Here is a 22,290-nt window from a genome sequence, read left to right on the forward strand (position 1 = left end):
CGATTAAACTATTTTGATGCCGCGCATCCCACTTTTTATGCTAAATACTGTATTATGTTTTCCTAGATCATATAACTGATAAGTAGTCGTATACAACAAAATGCAAAGAGATGTAGCCGTCCCTACCGGTGAGTAATAAGCTCTTGGGACGGTATTCCGATGCCTACAATTATAGGCTACAATTATGAAAGCCAACTTGGACGACAGCTGACACAGCTTTCGTGACTGACGTCAAGTCACTTAACAGACAAATTTTGTGTGCTAGATGTTTTTATTTTGCCTTGAAATGGTAACTTCAAAACACAGCACACAAGCAAGCAATATAAGTTTAATGAAAACGAAAAGAACATAAGCTTATCACCACAAAGGTAACATGCTAATTTAGGTTCTAACATAATAAATTGATCGAAAACAAATAAATTGCAGCAGACACAATGCCGTTGCAGAAAATCAATAAACTAGTGAGATTGATGCTTGATGTAACTTAAGTTATTATGTAACGAAATGCAAGTTATGCCGTTTGCTAATGCTATCATTTGCAACTTCACAAAACAGTTTGCTCCATAGCCCTCTCTTCAAAGCGGAGTTTGAGAGATTTGTTGCCATCATTGTTCAGTGCTTTTTTATTGTTATTGGCCAGATTGTTGTTGTTGTCGTTGTCGTTGAAAGCAGTTGTATTCACGTTGCTAATTCCTGATCTTGGACGACTTCCACCTGGCGTTTCGCTATCGCTGCCAAGAAAAGTTGAGAACGGCTTTCTTTTGCGGTTACTACGAGGTTGAACAGAAACTCCTGCGACAGAGCGAAAATTGTTGGCAGCATTCACGACTTCCTTTAGCAGAACTTGTCTGGTATTTGGTGCAGGTTGGATATCGGCTTGATCCAAAATATGAGTGGAATCTATCACGGGATGAGCACCAGCGCTGAAAACTGAACTGGAAGCTGCAGTTGCTGAAAACAGCGAAAGCGTAAATGTTAAGACAATGCACGAATGTATGATGATAACATGTTTTTATCACCTTGGTTGACAGCAGGCTTCGGGTAAGTATCTTGCGTTATGTCAGAAACACTTAGCCCACGGTAGTAACGACTTGCGGTATGCCTGAAAGTAGATGGTCAAGGTATGATGCGTTTGCTTGAAGTTATAGGATCTTTATATGGATAAGTCTTACTTTACACATTGGCTGAAACTGTCTCGTCTTGTAACGTGCAATACCACCACAATGATGGTAAGAAAAAACAGGAAAGTAAACAGCAACAAACAAGCCATTTTGTAGTCAGATAGCTGGAAGCCAGTGGTTGCAGGGCCACGGCCATGGTTGTTAAGTGGTTGATTGACCATGCCCAAGTTGGTTTTGGTTAAAGTAGTCAGTTTCGATTCTAAAAGGTACAAAACTACTCGAGATTTCGTGCAAATGCTAGATGGCGCTGGAGTTTAAATGAGTATGATTAGTAAGTCACTGTAGTGTGCCTACTACTTCTATTATACATATACAATACTTTTTTTGAAATCACCTGTTGGTAGGAAGTTGTTCTTTAATTGATCAGTGGTATTAGTTGCAGATTTGGCCGTGATTGGCTGCAGAGCGACGGATGTTGTTAATTGGTAGACACCATTTGCTAGTGACCGCCGTCTTCGAGCCGATGAACAAGGCTAAAGAGAAAATGCTTTGGTTATACAAAACATACATGATAATATATTTTGTTTTTCTTAAAGGCTGCGCGGTCGACTTGGGATCTGTCCGCTGAGCATTGATAGTGATGGGATAGGTAGTCCTAATGTGAAGTACACTAATCTAAAATAAACTCTACGGTACGCGTAAAACCCTTACCGCACAGGAAGGAAGTCGAGAATCGCAAACTTCGGCCAAACAGTGAACAAATATTTTCTTGTAAAGGAGATTACGCCATTTAAACACTAAGAAGTTAAAATGCAAGCTTTTGTCATCAAACATGATGATTCTTGCTCCGAGTCCTGCGGAAGCGATGGTAGGGACGCATCTGCAAAATGAAACACAGAAACAGCAATGAGAATGAACAATAGACTCAGGACACTTTGGCTAACAGATCTTAGCCTAAAAAATTCATGTCATTTTTGTTAAGGCGCGTACCCGTCTTTTATCAAAGGAATTTGAAGTGTGGAGTTAGGCATGTACACCGATTTAGGTGAAGCGACGCAGAACACAACGATCATTCTTAGACCTTGCGGTACAGGGTGAGATGCATTAACCAGAACATTCATGCGATTTCCTATAATCACATCCGGCTCATGTGGCCACATATTTCTCAGAGTTTCATCTCTGTATAAACTTATGTAGATATTAAAGAACTTCCCGCGCCCAGTGATATTGCTGGCATCTCTGAAAACAAAATGTTGAAGACAAAATATTTGAAGTTAAGATGTAACATTCACTAACTTTAAACAATTCGGTGGAGATGAAAAACGCGTACCTGTTTAAAACGGGTTTAAAGGATTCTTTGATTGCGCTGTTATTGTTAGCGTACGAGCAATTGATGTTAGCAAGATGTATCCCGAATGATATCGGCAGATTTATGTTAAGATAATCCCGAAATATCTTTCCAGAAACGTACATACGGTTGGTTGAATGTTGCACGTTTAATCCGCATTCTTGAAACGGGTAATGGGCAGATAACCTGTTTTGCCAGGATCAGCAAAGGTATGAGAAAAGTTTCGCCACAAAAGCATAATGTAATAAAGAAGCTCCATAAAATTACCTGTACACTGGTCTTGGTGCACCATAAGCGTTTGTGGCTCGACAAGCTTTGTTGCTTTTGTATCCCTCAAAATAAACGACAATGTTGTTGGAACTTACAAGGTTCACCTTTTCCAGAACAAATTGCTGGTCTAATTCTACGGTTAATTGATGTCTGCCACACATCACCTTTGGTTCAGCTGAGAAAATAAAATTTTACGAAAAAAAAAGTATAAGGGAGGCTTAATTATACGTTGTACAATTACAATAGTGTGGCTATTGTAGTCAATTGTCAATTAAATTGGCTATGGCTACAATAGTCAATTAAAATTAGTTGATTATTGTAACAAATTGAAATTATTAAGTGAACATACGGTAGTTGCGAGTATTTGGGAACACAGGATCTTCGAAATCATCAGAAGTACCCGAAAGTGGAAAGGACTGATTTGACTGTTTGATCCCTACAACAAAAAGTTGCTATAGCTCTATAAGTTCAAGATAAGCGAATTGATTTTAAGACGAGTTGACCATATGCAGGACTCTTTATTGATTTCAGCATAATTACCGCAAATAAATCTTTGGAACGATAACACGAACTTTTCCCAGCTCGTATTGTTACGCGTTAAATTGTTGAAAGGATTGTAGTGGGCAAAGTGTGGATGAGTAGCCAAACTCTGGAGAAATCGCAAATTGCTTTTCCCGAACCCTATAAAAGTAAATGAAAATTAAGAAAATAAAACATACCATCAGGAGCATGCTAATGCTTACCTAAAGCATAAATAGATGAATGCGATCTAATCAAAGCCGTTTTCAAATTCCTTATTATTGAATTGTCGTCTTGTACCGCTGTTGTAGCTAAAACCACGTATGAATCGCGAGGAAGTATTTTTCCTAAACTGGTGGCCTGTGCAGTTAAGCTGAGTGACTGGATGTCCACGTTTTTCAAGATATTCTACAAACGAAAGGTGAAAAGGTGATAGACATTCTATAATGGAGTCTACAAATAAACTTACGACGGTTCGAGAAAAAATACATCGTATACCTGCTCAAATTCTGCAAGCGACGTTGCACATTTCAAACCGCGAGCCACCAAGCAGCATTTGGCTTTGTGTAATAGCACGTCTTGAAATAACTCACAAATGGATTTCAAAACAGTTTTATAGGTGACCATTGATTTATAAAGTTGAAGGTTACCCAGCAGAAAAATGATCTGTGAAAATGCAAAGGAGAATAGTATATTTGAGAAAGGAATTAGACGAAGTTCAAAATGTTAAACGATTAAAACGATAAAACTTACTGTGTTTTCAGTTGACTGGAATAATCGACTGTTCTGAGCATAAACGCCAGAACGTGGAGAAAAACAGTCGCCGTCTTCCAAATAATAATCATTTGGCTGTGCAATGGCGCCGGCAGCGCGACTGGGCCAGTAAGAAAGATTTTTCATTGGAATCGAAGAAAATGAACGTGGCGAATACACGGCACAAACAGCTAGAGACAAATTCTTAGCGGTTTGTTCCTTGACTACAGGAAAAGTACCGCTGCAATAAATATTGATGAAGTTTTTTTCCGAAGGTACGTCTCTACACAGCAGCATGCAATCACATGTACTTACAGCCACAAATAAGTATCATTGAAAGCAGGCAAGAAACGAGATACATATGGCAGTGTTAATGGAGAGATGGAGTCCACCATGCTCGACGCCACAAAACGGTGTTCTTTGCTTGTGAGGACAGCCGGTCTAATGTTGTTCGACAAATTGGCAGCCTGATATTCTCTAAAAGTGAATCGCTGTTGGACGACCGAAAAACATTGGGATCCAGCATTGCTCCACCCGACCGGACAGTGTCCTAGTGAAAAAAGCAGCAACACGTAAATTACAAGTATCCCTTTTACTGATAGTAAACTTCTAAACACCTACGACAAGCACATATCGGAAATAATATGTCGCGTGTGATTATGTTGGGGCCGATAAGTTTGATTCCCTTGGCAGCAGGACCACACGCCGAAGGCTTTGTGTAGATCGAATGCAAAGACTCGCTGCTCGTTGGAAGCGACCAAACGCTAATTCCTTGAACAAAACCTGTATCAAATGTACAAAACGTTGAACTTGGAGGGGTTTAACAATCAAAGTGTGGCAACTGAAGGAACCATTACTTCGAATGGATGTTTTAGCAATATCGTTGAAGCTACAAAGTGACCGTGATGGAGCGATTTTTTTAAAAGCATGATTGCCTGTTTTTACACAATTTTGATGCAAGTCGACTATAGAAATTCACCTGAAAAGCATGAAGGTAGTGCCTGTGGTGAGCAGTAGGCTATATCAATCGTCGAGCTCTCGTTTGACTCAAGGTCTGATAACGAGATTTTTGCGATTTTGAAGCTGTCCACGTAAACAGTAAGAGACACTTCATCCGATTGGAAACAAGCAAAATGCCAAAAATCTCGCAGAAATGCGTTGTATTCATCCGTTGTGGGAGTCTGAAACACAAATACAATGAACGGGCAAAGAATTCTAACGCTAAAGGTAATCTCAGCAGCTTATTATTACCGTGTGAAATTTAGAATACCAAGTTGAACCCAAAACACTGTTAACTGTCTTATTAACCGACTTGAATACTAGTCTTGTGATCGAACTATTATACCTCGAGTCCAGCCTTGTCAATTACAGCTATCGCCTTCATTCCGGGGTTTAATCCTGGAAATTCGTTTACCTTTATTGTATTTGCACGCAGACGAAATCTAATTTCGGGAAACGAAATTTGGGAAGTGAGGAAGGCTTTGTACCAAAAACAAAGTCTAAATCCCGGTGAAAGAAGTACACCAGGTTCATGGAGAGGAACTTGGATGCTACTCATGACTGAGAAAATATTTTGGACTTCGTATTGCGTGAATGAGTCGTATTTCTGTGATTCCAAGACGCTGGAATTCACTGTAAGGAATCGGAAGTACATGTTTGTAAAAATTATATTTCGGAGGTTAACTGTGTAACATACTTACATGTCGTGGGTAAAAGTTGAACCGATATTGCTTTATCAGAATCGTTTGACAAATGGTAGTAGGCACCAATGCTTAAGTACTCTCCAGTTATTCCACTAATTAGGAAACTTCCTGGGTCATCGAAGCTTTTTACCACCATGGTCCATGGATATGGGCTGTTTGAGGAATTAGGTATAAAATATTTATGGAAATATATACTTACTTACAGATAGGTACTTGCCTTTCTCCGGCACCCTGCAAGAATCCGACTTTCCTTTCTTCATAAATACTTAGCCAACTGAGACATGGATACTGGTTTGGACAACCATCCAGACTCCTGATGTAGTAGTGTTGGCCTAACGAAACTATTTCAACCTTTACTGGAAACCTGCAGCCAAATTCCAAGGTATCAGTAATACTTACAGGAAACGGAACAGAACTTTTAACTTAAGAGGAAAGTTTCACGGAGTTAAATTTACCACAATCTTGTTGATTCTGTTGTTCCAAAGCCACGCCTAATTTCAGGAGTAGATATTTCAGCCATGTAGAAAAAACCATTACGTCTGCTAACTACCTCCTGGCAAAATCGGCCAGCATGTCGATTATCACAAACACATTCGAAGACTCTGCCAAACATTATTTTGAGAACATAGTTATGTGAAGAACATCCTTCATTTTTGGGGCCATGTTTACTCGCCCGTGTACTATTTTACAAAACAAAGCATAGTAATTAAACCTGGAAGTGTTTGTTGGTGAGCAAATGCCGTTGTTCTGGCAAGGAAAACTCGCGCAGGCGTCTATAGGAAATGGAGTTGTGGGTGGAACTGAAGTGTCCACGAGTGGCGTTGTCTGCTTTGCACTTGGCACTGTAGGCGTTGGGAGTGAAATGAGATATTTAGATATGGAACGAATGGCCTTTGTTGTGGTTGTATACAACGGGGTTAGGTGTTTAACCTCAAATCGTTAGTGTGATTAAAGAAACCTGTTATACCGTTTAGTGGAATATGCACGAAGTTCATTGCTCCCATGTGAGCAGTGAGAGTATTTCTGGACCTCTTGTACACAATCGTAGAAAACCGAGACTGTCCAGAGCTTGCATAATAATGTTGCATGTGGTCGCGAAACATAATGGTGAATTGGGCAACTTTTTGATCAGTTCTATTGGAAACGAGTAACCAGTCTTCAGATGAAGTAGGGAAGCCCAGAAAACGCATATCTGTATAAAGAGCACGAACACGCAAATTAAAACTTACTAGGCAAAAAGGGTAGTTTAATGAATCAATATTTTTTCAACTCGTGCACTAGACAAGCTAGCTAAATTTTACCTCACCTTCAGTGGCATTAGTCGTGAAAGTAAGTGTAATCGTTTGAGTAGGGTCATCGTATATGTGCGGAGGGACTGTGTGCATTGAAGAGTACAACCTAACTGGTGTAAGTTGGACCAAGAATGGTAACGTTTGGTTTGATGCCTCGGTTTCGTGAATACTACTACGAAAATGGGAAGATGGTGACGAATGCTCTAGAAACACAAGATCGAAGTTAAACCTTACCATGGTTTATCGAGACTTCGCAGGTATACGAAACATGTAGTCTATGTAGTTTGATGGATAACATGGTTTGATAGAATGTAATAATGTCAATCCCAAAAGGAGGAATTTGGTTTGACCTATCGACTCATTGATGCAAGCTTGTTAGAATACGTTTTAGAAAGAATCTGTTACTATGGATTAAATAGGGATTACCTATCAATCCGCCTTTTCCAAGTAAGACCGCCATAAACGCAACTCTGTTAACACTTGTTAGATACCCCTTGTCATTCCTACCCAGATCGACGTCATAATAAGAATAAGGAAGCAATTCAAATTCACGTGTGGAATTTGCTTGGTATATCTGAAAAAACAAAAACGGGTATTTCTTCAGAACACATAGCATAGGTCAAAAGCGGTTAAGTGTGTAACGCAGACGACATCACACTTATTAAATGCGTCCTTGTTTAGCATCTTACTTTAACAAGCACGTGTTCCCAATAAGATACCAGTCGAATTATGCATCCTGTATGGTGAAAGCTCGGACAACTTGCAACGTATTCGCTGCCCCAAAGAGAAACTGGGAGCAATTGTTCTACCAGATTGTTGGTGTGTGTAGAAGTTTTTTCAGCTGGAACCTTTGAATAAAAAAACAATTTTAACTTGAGATTTTTCCGACTGCATCAGTAAGCTTAAATGAAAGCGACTGATTTTTAAAGCTAAATTCCTAAGACAGCAGCTTTAGGCTATACCTTGGCATCTTGCATGACCGAAAACACACCGACAGGTTGGTTGGAAAGAAGTAAAATTCCACTTAAATCTGTCACATTTGCCAAGTAACCTTGTCCTGCCACGAAGTAAGCAACAGAAGCCGAAACGGTAAAATTAAACTTCAAGTTGCCTTGATTTTTCAAGCGGACCTCAACTTCTGTGTCTGGATAGTAGCTCACGACGACAACATAGCTTTTGCGCGCGGAATACGAAATCAAAATATACTCACTTCCCCAAGCACACGGTGGAAGCATAGCAAAAGTTTGTTGCGCCCTACGAAAATAAGCGCACTAAAGTAATTTGAAAACTGATGTAATTTATAATGTTTCGTAAAACCTACTGTGCTCTGTCCAGAATAGCTCCAAAAGCTTGGACGGGCACATCGAATTTGTAAATATAAGCAGAGAACAACTGTGTATCTGATGGTGCTGCTGTATCACCAGCATTCTTTACAATATTTGAAAGCCCCGGGAGCGAACTTTTAGCTTGACTAAGTAAACTCCCATTGGATTGGAAAGTCTGTACCTGATTAAAAGAAGATACGATAAAAATAAATTGTAGCAAAAAAGTGCCACACTGTTCGGCATTTCGGAATGAATTGTGAGTTTTAAAACATCACTTACAATGGCTTTTAAAGGATAAAGAGCGGACAGTGCTGATTTCACATCCCATGACATAAATGCTGGAAGAATGGTAATATTGAAGAAGGAGTTACAAGCTTCACCTGTAAATAAAATTAGTTCCACCAGATACATGCCAGCCAAAGAAAACACGTTCGTGTGTAAATCAAGGATGTCAGAAACTAACCACTTCTTACCCGAAAACTTTTCTGCACCATCTCGATACTGTAAATAGTTGATGAAATTCTTCTCTTTTTCGTCTGAACATTCATTATTCATTAATATTATTTACATATCATCCGGGATGTTATTAATAAATTTTACATCACATAACAAAGTATACGAGTACCTGAGAATAAACGGAACCGTTCTTCCTCACGTGAAAAACTACACGTGTAATTTAATTGATACGAGCGACGGACGTCAGTAACATATGACATGCTTTCATATATAGGATATATCAATTGATCACCGCTCCACTGCAAACAAGAACTTTCAGTTTAGTGAAGTGCCAAATTTCTGATTCATATCAGTGTGAAGTTTTAGATAAGACAAACTAATGGGAATTTCGCAAAGATTAAAAAAATCATCTTACATAAATATTTCTTTCGGTGTCTTTTCTGTATGGAAAAGTTATCTTCAGTACATCGCCATTTTCGTTATAAGATACATCGGAAGAGTTCCCTTGGACGACAAAAAGATTTGTTTCCAAGTCTGTAAAATGAAAACAAAAGCATTAAACCTAAATTGAGTTTGTCACAGAAGTGAACTTAGTGAAGGCTTCAAGAAGGTTTTAGTTTAAAATTTTTGAATTAATTATTCGACGTTGATCGCACAACTGGTTTATTAATTCATCTTTGCTAAATTTTGATTGGACACACTAGGCTAAAGCAGGGTGTAACAGTAGGGAATCGACTCCATATAAGATTTCCTTTAAAGAAATGGCAAAACAAAATTTAAGTGCTTACTCACCAGGATTCAATGAAAAATTTGTTAGCTTGGCTGTTGGAATGCTGACAACAACGTTATTGTTATTGCATTTGACATCTACACATGACAATGATTTTGGTGCCAAGTTGTCACACACTGGTGCATTTATATTGTTTCGAACTGCGAACAGCGTCCCGGCTAAGAAAACTATATTTATCCAACATAAGTGCAAAAACCTCAACTTAAACAACATATTGCTGAGCTTGGTACAACAATCGACATACAATTAGCACTTGCGTTTGTAATTTGAAATATGAAAGATGTCTGAAGTTTCATACGCAGGCAGATTAATCTGACTTAGTTGGTAGGCTACAAAATTTTATCATTAACTAATCTATAGTGCAACTTTCATTCTACTTCCACGCAGACATCGCTACTTTTCCAAGGCACCTTTAAACCTTTGACTAAAAATGTTGAATGTCTTTCACGTTTTATTCCCTCGCTTCATACCAGCGTTCGCAATCATGCCGCAAGCAAGCGTGTTTTAAATTAAAGATAAATTGCTTTCTTTAACCGATAAAAACGTTTTGTCGTGAAAATGTTTTTTGTTAGTCCACGAAAAACACGTCTTGACAAAAGCACAATTTTGCCGCTAAATCCCCCAGCTTAATACTTATATCCTAACAAGATATGACTTGATTGATTAAAAAATGATTAATTGGTATTATATACAGTGTTTGTGGGCTATTTAATAGGCTATTGCCTAAAGCCCTACACTTTAGCTATTCTTGCAAAGTCACCAAATATTTCAACAACTAATCAGCTAATTGTAGGTTAGCTATAAGTAAAACTAGGCTATAAGTAAAACGGTCCTGACTTGACTTAACCTGTGTCAAATAGATAATTGACTTTACTTGAGTCAAGTTAGAAATAAAGATTTACCAAGCGGAGTAGTACTGTCTCAGTACAGTTCAAAAAATTTGTTTGATTTTCAAAGTAGTCTGTTCGAAAAGTTTACACTGTAAATGAGGGATCCTAAATAATTAAATTAAACTTTAAATTAAATTTTTTCGATTGACCCTAAATAATTGATTCATACGCCGAAAAGTTTATGGCTACGCATAATTAAATGGAATTTTATTTCCAAGTAAAAAAAAGTTTTATTAGGGGAATACCCTAGTTAAGGTTTCTGTCAACCCCAGCACCACAGTTTTCTCACAACTTTGCAAAGAAAAGTCCCTGGTCTCCATAGCCTTTGCACAGGAAGGAGGACCGGCGTGAAGCCGGTTACTTGTTGAATATTGATAAATACCTTTATTTAAGAATAATTAAAGGCGTAACTAAGCGATCCTTAAAAAGCAGTATAAATTAGGCATCCTACCCTGTTCGTTTTATCTTTAGGCATTACCTTCATTTTGGCAAAGGGTGTCTTTTCACTGTTAAAATTAAGGGTGCGAGACACCCCCACCTTTGACGCCAGAATATGGTACCTATGGTATGATAATATAATCTTTGTTTTCGGACTAAAAGTCTTATTGTACAATAGCAAAGTACTTATTTGTACTTTTGCTATCTCATATAGGTCATTATGCAAGTTTTCCCATTTGCTGGTCATCTTGCCATATTCTAGTCTGAATCGATGCAAATCGGAGAATATCTTAACTTTTTTGAATGGATGTCCGCTGGCATCCAAGCTTTTGCAAGCTGGGCACCTCTTGTAAAAGAACTGTTTGACTTACAACAGTGCGCATAATTTCAATTAATAACATTTGCGTGGCGCCTCAAAACTGACAATGCAGTCATGTTGCATAACTTTTACTAACATTCATGAATAAAAAAAAATCGTATTTTATCTCTGAACCTATTGTTCTAATTTCTAATTCCAGTTTCCATGCTGAACATATTTTCTTCATTTATTTACAATACACCAATGCTAGTATGTTCAATATTTTAGTTTAACGCTTACATACGCTAATATACTAGTAGGCCTAGAGCCCTAGACCCTATTGTCTAAAGCAGTGGTTTTCAACATTTTTCATACTGCAACCCAGTTTAACAACCCAATATAATTAATGACCCCCTTCCAAAAATTTTGATTCAGGCATATGTAATACATTTGTGTATGCGAAATAGCACAAAAAAATATAAATAAAAATAACATAAATTATGATACCACTCTGTTGAAAAAAAATACTCATTTATTGAATACATGCACAAGGCAGCATCAGTGAGATGGCTGGTGTTGCATCTTGGCGACAAGCTTTTCTATGCGTGGCGCTGTTGTTGCCAGAGCACACCTTAGATCTGGCTCTACTATTAGTTTATTCCTGGCCTTGTTCTTTATTTCCAGCATTGTTGACAATTAGCATGACACAGCCAGGTCGACGGAAAAGGCATCAGAAGTCGAATGGCTGCGTTTGCAACTCTGGGATAACAATTAGGTACCATGGCTGACCAATATGCAGACAAATTCTTCTCTTTGAAGACATCTTCTGTAGTTGAGTCATTTTTCAGGGCTATTGGGTATTATCTCCATTGAACATGCTATGTATGCATGAAACCCTGAAGTATGGCCTAACTTGGCTGGAGCACCATCTGTACAAAGTCCGCACAGCAGCTCTCATTTGATATCATTTTCCCTGAAAAAAGTATCAATAGTCTGATAACTATCTTCTACACGTGTTCTGGACGGCAGAGCTATAACGCACAAAAACTCATCCTTCATCACACCATTGTGAATGTAACGCACGAATGCAATTAGTTGTGAACAGGATGAAACATCCGTGGACTCGTCCAGCTGCAGGGCAAACGGATCAGCTGACTTCAATTGATCAATTACTTGATCCTTGATGTCCTCTGACATCAGTGAAATCCTACTTTGCACTGTGTTACCCGAGAGTGATAGTATATTCAACTTGCTCTCTGCTTCCTTTCCAATTAACATGCGATTAATGTCTTTCGCAGGTTGTAGTATCAACTCTTCAGCAATTGTGTGGGGCTTCTTGGCTTTAGCAATTCGCAATGATATTTGAAAGGATGCTTCAACAGAAGCTCGATTCTGTTGCTGGAATACTCCGGAGGAATCCATTCGAGATCGCTTCAAGAAATTTGCCTTTCGCTCAAAAGATGACAAGTCTTTATCTTTGCAGTCATTATGTTTCGTTTCTAAATGCCTGTTGAGTTTTGTTGGTTTCATGGATTCAACCGAAAGAACTTTCATGCAGAGTACACATTGTGGTTTTTCAATGCCATCAGAGACGATTGGGACAAATCCATACTTGAGAAATGATTCTGAATAGTTTCGCTTTTTCGCCATAATTTTGTGAAGTATCACCAATTGTAATTTTTAAATTTTAAGTAAACTATATCACGAGTCTAAAGCTCCTAAACAAGAGGTTCATTACAGGATGCTTGCTAACGTTTTACGAGCTTGAAAAAGTCATTTTTTTGCTACTTTACTACGTTGAAAACCGAGCAAAAAATACTGCTCGTTAGCCCTCGGTAAACTTGAATCTGTATGAAATAAGCTGTTAAAATGTTCTTATTTGATGTGAAATAGCAATAAAAAAGTCAAGTTTTATTTTTTTATGTTTAGAAAATGTTACTTTGTTCTTAACAGTCGCTTTCGAAATTTCCTCAGGCTAGGCTAGCTACCGTAGCCTACTTATGATTGATACCGGGAACTCAATAGTAAGCCTACACTGGCTTGCCTAGGCTATCATCTGCTGCAAAAACAATAGTCTATCTTGCAACTTGCTTCCTGGCTGCTCACAGTTTGAACATTCAACTTTTATTCAACTGTTTGAACATTCACTGTCAACAACATTCACTAATATCATTACAGTTAATTTTTTACACTAATTAATTGTCATTTTCATAATAGTGATTGGTATTTAATTGTCGTCTTCGCGACCCCCAGAGAAAAGGCAGACGAACCACCCGGGGTCGCGACCCCAGGTTGAAAACCACTGGTCTAAAGGTATCGTCAAACTACTACTCCAACAATGTGCATAAATGCAATTATTAGCAATTATCTCTTTCTGTGACAACTTAAAACTGTTCACACGGGCATGCTGCATAGTTTCGTTGTATAACATATCTTCAAAAAACATTTTAAGTTCTTGTATATCGGCATTTTATGTTCTAGTATCTTGTTCCTATTGGCAAACTCATTGCATCGTTTTTATTTGTTTATAATTACACTAGCATCAAAACGATCAGTACCTTAGGCTACCGCTCGGTACCCGCTACCATAGATTTATTGACAGGTCTAGAAGTATTACAGTAATAGCCCATGCATCACCAATTAATCTTGTATGAATCACACAATTGTACTAATAATTTAAAACCTTATTAAACACAGGCTAATAAGTGTAATAAAAGCTGTTTGCCTCCAATAATTCTGTTAACCTGTCTGAATGTGGTCAAGCAGTACATACTTTCATTTTATAAAATAACACTATGAATTCAAATTTGATTTGAGTTTACAAATTACCGCATTGTTTAAATTTATTATAACACAAATGCCCCAACTGCTTGCATTTGGGTTTAATGGCTTTGGTCAAATTTCGATTTTTCCCAAGTCATCAGTTGTTTGGATACCAACAGAATGTGGCAAGTTTGGTGAAAGAAATCATTCTGTAACTGATGTCTTTCCGTCATGGTCAGCATCAATGTTTATATCAAGTAAGTTTTTTGTTTACAGTATCAGTTTTTCCCATTAAAATGTGTTATGGTTCCATTGTTTTAATTTGGTTAACTCTGTATTATACTTTAGATGAGAAGTTAATAATACAAGGATTTTACGGAAATGATGACCATGTTTTTATACAATTGAATCAAAGCCACCTTTTAAAAGACAAGCAAATTGTCAAAATACTGGACTTGGGTGAAACCATTGGAATTTTAACCAAAACTGGACATTTTTATGTTTTTGCAACAACTGCTAATTGTCAAAATGTAATAAGCAAAGACGACCTCATTTTAGTAGATGAAGAAAAGAAATTCGAAATGGTTGAAAATAAGTTCCATGAATCAAGTGTATATGCCCTTGAAAGTAAGTTAGTTTCTTTTATCATACAGTGGAACCTTGGTTGAGGATCATTATATTGAGACCTGTTGGTTATTCAACCATCTTAATTTGGTCCCAAACATTTTTGTCTTTCTAGAGTCTAGACCAGTGTTTCCCAAACTTTTTTCCGATAACGCCCCCCTGGACAACTTACTGACTATCAAACGCCCATTTAACAAAAAAGTAACAACGAATTTACTATCCATTCGAGAAGCAAGGAAAAAAGCACATGTACGCTTGCAAAACCAGCACTAAAATTAGCCTGAAATTTTTACAATTACTCGACGTACGATGGGTCAATTTTGACAACTAAAACATTTCTGACACGGCAGGGCATTCCTCTTTCGAACTGTGTAATCGCTTTTCTTTAACTACATCGATAAGCAAATAAATTGAACGTTTACAAGCCTAGCTCCAGCGATCCAAACTAGATAGCAGGGATTATTACATCATCCACCATTCAAGTCAAACAAAGCTTTTTTTACATCATAAACATGTTGTTACATAACACTCATAAATCTCCTCGTCTCACTATGTCCAGGTGGTTTCTTCTGTTGTCCAGAAGCATTGTGACGGCAATTTTTTACCCGGTCCCACACGTGAGGATATTTCACTTTAATTTCGCGTTGCAGCCAAAATGATTGATACGAGATACGGAATTTTGGTTTGAGTTCAAAATCATTTTGCAAGAATCCCTTGCTCGGAAATATCAATGAATGGGTCGGTTATCCAGTCAGGAATCTCCAATTGTATTACATCCTGAAACCGAACTTCCATGTCTTCATGCAACTCCTAAATATACTTGCTGTATGTCTCAACATCAATATTAGAAATACCTTTGTCGCTGATAGCAAGTTGTTGCAAGCTGGAAAACTGGAAGAATTGCGTCTAGCTAAATTTCGCCCATACAACACAACCTTATTTTTGAATCCACACAGTGCTGATTTTACCTTGATTAGATTTACCTCGTTACCCTGAAGGAATAGGTTCAATTCGTTAAATTGGGAAAGTATATCTGACAAGTATGCGATATCATTTTATAGCAATAATTTCTTTGGCAAAGCCAGGGTGTCAGCTTTCCAAGAATTCCACAACAATATCTATCAGTGTGTAAAATCGTGCAAGGCAGCTTCCCTTGGAGAGTCATCTTACTCCCGTGTGTAGAAGTAAGCGCTCAAAGGCCTCGTTCTCTTTACACAATTGCTTAAACAAGCGTGTGTTAAGTCCATGAGCTTTAATCTTATTTACTGCCTTGATGACAGTCTTAATGAGAGGTTAAGACGACCACTGATATTCTTGGCCACCAAATGCTGCCGATGAATCACACAATGAATTGTAAGTACGTTTGGATTTGCTGCTTTTAGGAATACCATGAAGTCACGGTAACGGCCCATCATAGATGGGGCGCCGTCAGTTACACACGCTATGACATTGGTAAGTGGAATTTTTTTTTTTTCGAGATATGTTTTAACTTCTTGAAATACTGTCTCATCCCGAGTATCTGAATCCAGTGCTAAAGCTATTGCCAATTCTTCATGTAAAACTCCATCATTCACAAAACGAACATACCCAAGTAATAGAGAATTATTTCCTGGCAAAGTTGACTCATCCAGTTGTAAACTGAATTCTGTATTCCTGATGATGCTGCATAAGCTATCTTGTATATCGGTAGCCATCTCATCCACCCGTCTCTGAACAGTATTGTTACTCAGAGGAATAGATTTAATAACTGTAGAAGAGGCCTTGTGCAAAACGGTGTCTAAAACTTCCTTCACTGATGGCAATATCAATTCTTCGCCGATCGTGTGTGGCTTTCCTTTTCTTGCAAGCATCAAAGACAAATTGTAAGACGCACGTAATCCATCATTACTTGTATGGGAAAGGTTTGAAAACATCGTGCCAACAGTTTTCCGTTTTTTGTAAAATTTCCCAGAGCATTTGAAAAAATGTTGCACTCTTGGCTACTTTATCTGGGTGAATTTTCGTTAAATGCTCGGAAAGTCTGGACGGCTTCATCGCTTCATTAGAAAACACTTTAGAGCACAGCAAACACATTGTCTGTGATTCGGAATTTGAGGCTGGAATTAATCCATACTGGAGATAACTTGAACTGTATTGCCTGCATTTTCGTTTGACTGAACTCATTAATTATTTAGCACTCTAATGAATGAATAAAATAACTATACCTAGGTACCGGCTCACTAACTAAAATCTAAGAATATTCCTATTCACAATCACACTAGCTTCCTCGTGGCTTAAATACCCTTTGGCATATGCAACATGAGAAAAAACGCAAGATTATTATGACGCAATACAGTTGGAATTCGTCTATTAATATAACAATAAGAATAGTGAGACCAATAAATGTATTTTATTTCAGGATTAACCGAAAATTCTCAGAATATGAAACCGAACACAGCAAAGTAAAATAAGTAAATCGAAGCATAAAACTATTATACAAACAGCGCAAATGTTTACTTTGGCACTGTTCTTGTTACTGCCCAATTTATTATCAGCGCCCCCCAATCGCCCATTTAGTAGCCAGCGCCCCCTTGAGAGGCGCCAACGCCCCTAAGGGGGCGCTGGCGCCCACTTTGGGAAACACTGGTCTAGACAATCAAGTGGTAGTAAAGCAACCACCTTAATTTTCACTCTGCTTTCAGTCCCAAATTTTAAATTACCGATACAGTGTCTGTGTTTAATTGTCTTGATAATGTGAAAAATCACTGAAATTAATACTGAAAAAAATGAAGGTCTTATTATTAAAAAAATCCTTTGTTTGATAGAAAAATTTTGTGTTTGCTGTACTGGGATACTTAATTGGCAAAGTAAATGATATGACCATATAGCCATTTTAGAAGATCAGAGGTTACCAAACTATGGCATATTAAAAGCAAAGCAAAGTACTAAACTACTTTTTTTGAAATAGTATCAAACATTGGAATCGTCGGTACATTTTTTTGCCAAGTACCGGTATCGTTACTGACGGTATTTTCAAACTACCGACTGGCGACTGCCCACCTCTGTTTACTTGGCAGTTTTATTGAACAGCAACTAAATTTGTGGAGATATTTCCAAACAGTTTATGTTAAACGCTTTACATAAAGCTGCGCTGCATTAGTGCTTTGTAAAATGAGGGAAAAGTTGCAGTGGAAAATGTCATAAATAGTCGTTGTTTGTGATTAATCTCTATTTGCTTAAGCTTATTGCCATTTTGAGACACTTCTTTGTAGACTTTTTCCTTAAAAACGACAAAGACGCAGTGCATCTCTGTACAATATTTCATACAAACTTTTATTTTACATTCCATGAGTTCGTGGGTGCTTTAGCAAAATTATCATTAGGTTTTGGCATTCAGTTTCAGCTTAAGACTTGAAACATTATTTACAATACACTTTGTATTCTCAAATGATGCTGTCAGCTACAATAATATGACATCTTGTTGTATGTATGATTTTTTGTGTTGTTAACTATTGATTGCAATTTGCGAACAATTCAAAAACAATTCAATTGTTTCTTGTTGACAAGAGAAAACAAATGGCATTTTTGCTTTTTTTATCTGTCTTATTTGTAACCACCTTTGTTTGAGCAGAACATAACAGTTTGCCATTTTGCATGGCTTATTTTTTTCACAGTTCTAGCCTTTTTTGGTCTTTTTGGATTCATTAACTTTCGGTTATGGTCAGGTTTTCTAATTTCAATAAACTGATAATAACGCCAAACCGTGAGTGAAACATAGTTCTGTTTTAAATGCAATAGGCTGAATAGATGGTTTTACTTTGCATTTTACTTAAGTTTATAAAAATCAGTGTTGGTATAAATATACTTTATTTACTTATAAAAGATCAATTAAATTTGAGAAAATTTAAATAAATTACTATGAACTCAAATAAGTTTCAGTTAATTTATTTAAAACTAAATAACGTATATAAAAACTGAAATATATATGTATAAACTCAAGTAAATTTGATTAATTACAAGTATATAAATTGTATTTGATTAATTTCATACAATTTATGTTCAATTTGGATAAATTTCTGTTGCGCTAATTAACTGGTTATTAATTGACTTTATTAGCCATTTTGGAGATATTAATTGGAATCACTTTTTACCAATTATTCGGTTTTAATAATCGCACATTTATAAACATGTTGTAGCATACAGATTTTCATACTGATTCTTCTTATTCTCACAACAAACTGGCTTCTTTAAAACTTACTTAATCAGCAGCAAATTTTGCATTAAATATCGGTAAAAAATGTATCAATTTTTAATTGATGCATCCCTAATGTAAATTGAAATGAATTCATATGAATTTGAATGAATTTATGCAAGTTAAAAAAGATTAAATAAATTCATTCAAGATCAAATTAAGTTTGATTTATTTTACTGTTAACATTACTTTTGTCCTTTTTTATATTGAACAACTTTCACTTGAATTAAAAAAAAAATTTGTAAAATTAAACCGTTTTTATGCTTTTTTAATTTCACTTGTATTGGTATTTATCTGAGTTTTTATTTATTTATTTTAGTTTTTTAAGATATTTTTGTATTACATGATTTTATTTTGATTTTTATGTACTGTATGTAGTCTGATTTCCATAATTTTTTTGTATCTTAATTAATTTGAGTTCACATGAAATTATTTTCAATTTAATTGAAATTTATTCATTTTGCATGAGTTTATTTATGTTTACATAAGTTTGTATTAATCTGATTTGAATTTGTATATGTTTAATGAAATATGCATGACTTTTTTGAATATATTTGAAATCAATATTTTTACCAAAGTAACAAGGTTCCACTGTTTATATAACTTGATTGACAAAAAAAGTCGATCCTTCCTAATAGCAATATTTCCAATAAGTAATTAATCATCAGATGGAAAGGTAGTGATCTTGGAGAAGGGAGGCCAAGAACGCTTGTACAAATTTTCACTGCCACTCTGTATTAAACCGCTCTTTAAGCAAATAAGCTGTGGAAAAGATCATTGTCTAGCGTTAACAACAGATGGAAAGGTTTTCTCATGGGGTATAGGCAGGTTAGTAGAGAAATTTGTCAACCTGTTTAACCTTTTTGGGCATACTGATTGATGATAACCATGACATACTGACTACTGTAGTAAGGTTAAGTGATGCAGTCAACGACAAACACTTGTTGTTACAGTCGTGGCCAGCTTGGACATGGACATACAAACACAGTTGAAGCTCCACAACTCGTAGAAACATTGGATGGAGTTACAATACAACATATTTCATGTGGTGGCTGGCACTCTGTTGCATTGGCTGGTATGTATGTGATAGTTGGTCAAGTATGTGTTCAGAATCAGATACAGCTTATCATTGTCATAGATCTTCAAAGTAATTTACGTATATAGTGATAATAGGACAAAATCGTGAAACTCTATGCTTCTCATATTCTTATTTTTCTAAGAAACTAATGACCTTTACACATGGGGATGGAATGAATCTGGTCAAACAGGATTTCTTGCTCCAAACAAAATCTTTACAACGTGCACTAAAATTTCTCCTAAGAATACTACAGATCCCAAATCAAAAAAGTCTGGCTTAAACTGTTTATTTCCAAAGCTTTTATCCAAATCCCCAAACCATCACTATAGCGAGAATACTGTTAGCGGGAAAAGAATTGAGTTTGAAGCTACAGAACTGCAGCAAGGTTCACTTTGTACAGATTTCAATCAAGATGCGGATTCAAGTTCGACCGAAGCTGTTGGTATGGTTTTAGAGCCTCAACTTTTAGAACTTGAAAAGTATCTTCCTGGACAGAATGGTTTTGTGTCTATAGTTGGAGTATCCTGTGGCTCCCGCCATACTGCAGCTGTGACATCAACAGGACAACTGATCACGTGGGGTTGGGGAAAATATGGCCAACTTGGTCACTCATGTTGCATAAACAGTAGCAATAGTTTAGATAGACCGGACGATGCTCCACGAATGAATAGAGGGTGCTGTAAAGAGCCGAATCATTTACCTCACCATGTGTTATGGTTTGAGAAACAAGGGTTAGCAGTTGATGGAGTGGTTTGTGGGCTTTGGAATACATTTGTTTCGGTGCACCACCGTTTGTAATCTATGATCATTAACCATTTAGCGTTGGAATTGGTACTTGCTTCCATATGTTGCCTACAGACGTGCTATTATCCTAGGAGGCTCCGGGCTTATATTTGAATGAAGCCTATGCGTGCTTGGTCTGTTTTTTTTTACGTTGAGTAATTATATGATTGAGTTCCCGTTGTCTGTGTGCTTTGTTTTTAGCGTGATGAGGACTAATGGGTTAGTACAGAAATTGTTTTGTGACGTTGGTGGGCGCTACATACCCATACTTCATATTAAAAATGTTATACCGCTTAGTTACGATTTTTATATTCGCAGTCGTTTGCGTTGGCGAAGGGCACTTACCTTCTTTAAAAGAGTCACAGCCATGCATTGGGAGTAGTTTTTTATACTTTTACAATAGACAGCCAACGAGCTCTCAGTTTTATGGGCTTCAGCGATGTACCGTTAACGAGCTAATTCTGATGCACAAAAGAAAGCAGGTTAAAAATTGAATTTTGTCGCTAATTTTCAAATTCGGGGTGTTTTGGCATTAGTAAAAAATTTTGCCCAAACGTTTTTATTACGGTGTTCGGACATTAGGGTTAAGGTAAAGACTCTTATCCCACAGAGAGCTTGATACGTTAGCCGAACAAACCTAAAACAACAAACCGCAGATAAGATGCATCTAAAGCGCTATAAAAACACGACTTTTGAAGAAATGTATGACTTTTGTTGAGTGTATTAAATCCCTTTGTTACACAACGAATAAAAGCATTGTAGTTCAATGCTTGAACATTTTGCAGTTGGTAAATAAATTAAAAAGTTTCCATCTTCCCATTGTTAAAGATAGGCAAAGTACTTGAACTAAATTTGTGGACCTGTCGTGTTTATTACGGCATACGTTGCGTTTTTGGACTACGTGTTTACAACAATGTGGGTGTTGCTAATGAAAGTCTATAGTTTTTCGGTTCGTAGACCTCAAACAAGTATAGGCTATTTTGTGAGTATTTTTGCCATAATGTCTTATAATTAGCGAACATAGGAAATGAATGGCAGACATCCCGATCTAGTAAGACGTCATGAAGTAGCCTGTTGTGCGTCATATTGGCCTCGGCATTTCGACATCTTGTTAACGACGATTAACGTGCGATGACTTCTGGGAATGTAACAACATTACAATGACATTTATTTCTACATTCATTTACCTATGCTATTGTCTATGTATCTTTTTCTTGGAATTATAATCTGTAGTGTTCAGCTTCCTATAACCGCTAAGTGACAGCAGGGTACTTCTTGCTTCAATGATCACATACAAGTTTCATCGAGGAATAAACTTAACACGGCAATAAAGTTAAGGATATCGGAATAGAAGACCATCAATAATAATTGAATAGGATCAAGACCGTATTTAGGTAACTATGGAAAAAATACGACAATTTATTGCTCATATAATTAACGGAATTATGGACCAATGTGTTCGCTCTCATATTTCATTAGTAGTAAAAAGGTTTTCACTTTGCTTCTCTCTTTTCACGTTTGTCGCAGTTTCAGACCAGGCAGAGCTAAATTACATTTATGCAGTAGTACATAAGTTCAATGCTTTTATTATGCGCTATAAACCAACAA

At 36.9% G+C, this 22,290-nt stretch overlaps 3 protein-coding genes across 3 annotated transcripts; 1 reads left to right on the forward strand and 2 right to left on the reverse strand.

The window, feature by feature from the left end:
- Positions 1–270: 270 nt before the first annotated feature.
- LOC143460826 (uncharacterized) lies at positions 271–9,796 on the reverse strand. Its single transcript, XM_076958466.1, has 32 exons — positions 9,580–9,796; positions 9,203–9,321; positions 8,957–9,086; positions 8,805–8,867; positions 8,611–8,711; positions 8,328–8,512; positions 7,969–8,260; positions 7,696–7,854; positions 7,433–7,580; positions 7,021–7,209; positions 6,682–6,906; positions 6,427–6,556; positions 6,170–6,316; positions 5,932–6,078; positions 5,712–5,866; positions 5,357–5,643; positions 4,991–5,192; positions 4,633–4,794; positions 4,327–4,561; positions 4,012–4,252; positions 3,757–3,924; positions 3,483–3,666; positions 3,280–3,420; positions 3,089–3,175; positions 2,737–2,914; positions 2,452–2,655; positions 2,112–2,360; positions 1,833–2,001; positions 1,516–1,654; positions 1,173–1,380; positions 1,020–1,102; positions 271–951 (listed from the first exon to the last, which is right to left on the reverse strand). Exons 1-32 carry the CDS (start codon positions 9,788–9,790, stop codon positions 545–547), a joined length of 5,745 nt encoding a protein of 1,914 aa, XP_076814581.1. The 5' UTR covers positions 9,791–9,796; the 3' UTR covers positions 271–544.
- A 2,361-nt stretch (positions 9,797–12,157) lies between these two features.
- Positions 12,158–12,853, reverse strand: LOC143459568 (zinc finger BED domain-containing protein 5-like). Its single transcript, XM_076956782.1, has one exon. The coding sequence runs from the start codon at positions 12,851–12,853 to the stop codon at positions 12,158–12,160; it is 696 nt and encodes a 231-aa protein (XP_076812897.1).
- Positions 12,677–21,052, forward strand: LOC143458556 (E3 ubiquitin-protein ligase HERC2-like). Its single transcript, XM_076955335.1, has 5 exons — positions 12,677–14,223; positions 14,315–14,593; positions 19,490–19,649; positions 19,775–19,896; positions 20,042–21,052. Exons 1-5 carry the CDS (start codon positions 14,061–14,063, stop codon positions 20,695–20,697), a joined length of 1,380 nt encoding a protein of 459 aa, XP_076811450.1. The 5' UTR covers positions 12,677–14,060; the 3' UTR covers positions 20,698–21,052.
- Positions 21,053–22,290: the final 1,238 nt, after the last annotated feature.

This window comes from Clavelina lepadiformis, chromosome 5, assembly GCF_947623445.1.
Source record: "Clavelina lepadiformis chromosome 5, kaClaLepa1.1, whole genome shotgun sequence".
Taxonomy (NCBI): Eukaryota; Metazoa; Chordata; class Ascidiacea; order Aplousobranchia; family Clavelinidae; genus Clavelina; species Clavelina lepadiformis.

What these genes read in the sequence shown, in the direction of transcription:
- LOC143460826 (XM_076958466.1), bottom strand. Translation starts at nt 9,790, where the DNA reads ATGTTGTTTAAGTTGAGGTTTTTGCACTTATGTTGGATAAATATAGTT. An exon ending in CGTGCATATTCCACTAAACG is followed by an intron (nt 6,557 to 6,681) that starts GTATAACAGGTT and finishes CAACGCCTACAG; the next exon opens with TGCCAAGTGCAAAGCAGACA. An exon ending in GCACCAAGACCAGTGTACAG is followed by an intron (nt 2,656 to 2,736) that starts GTAATTTTATGG and finishes CTGGCAAAACAG; the next exon opens with GTTATCTGCCCATTACCCGT.
- LOC143459568 (XM_076956782.1), bottom strand. Translation starts at nt 12,853, where the DNA reads ATGGCGAAAAAGCGAAACTATTCAGAATCATTTCTCAAGTATGGATTT.
- LOC143458556 (XM_076955335.1), top strand. Translation starts at nt 14,061, where the DNA reads ATGCCCCAACTGCTTGCATTTGGGTTTAATGGCTTTGGTCAAATTTCG. An exon ending in AAGTGTATATGCCCTTGAAA is followed by an intron (nt 14,594 to 19,489) that starts GTAAGTTAGTTT and finishes ATTAATCATCAG; the next exon opens with ATGGAAAGGTAGTGATCTTG. An exon ending in GCACTCTGTTGCATTGGCTG is followed by an intron (nt 19,897 to 20,041) that starts GTATGTATGTGA and finishes TATTTTTCTAAG; the next exon opens with AAACTAATGACCTTTACACA.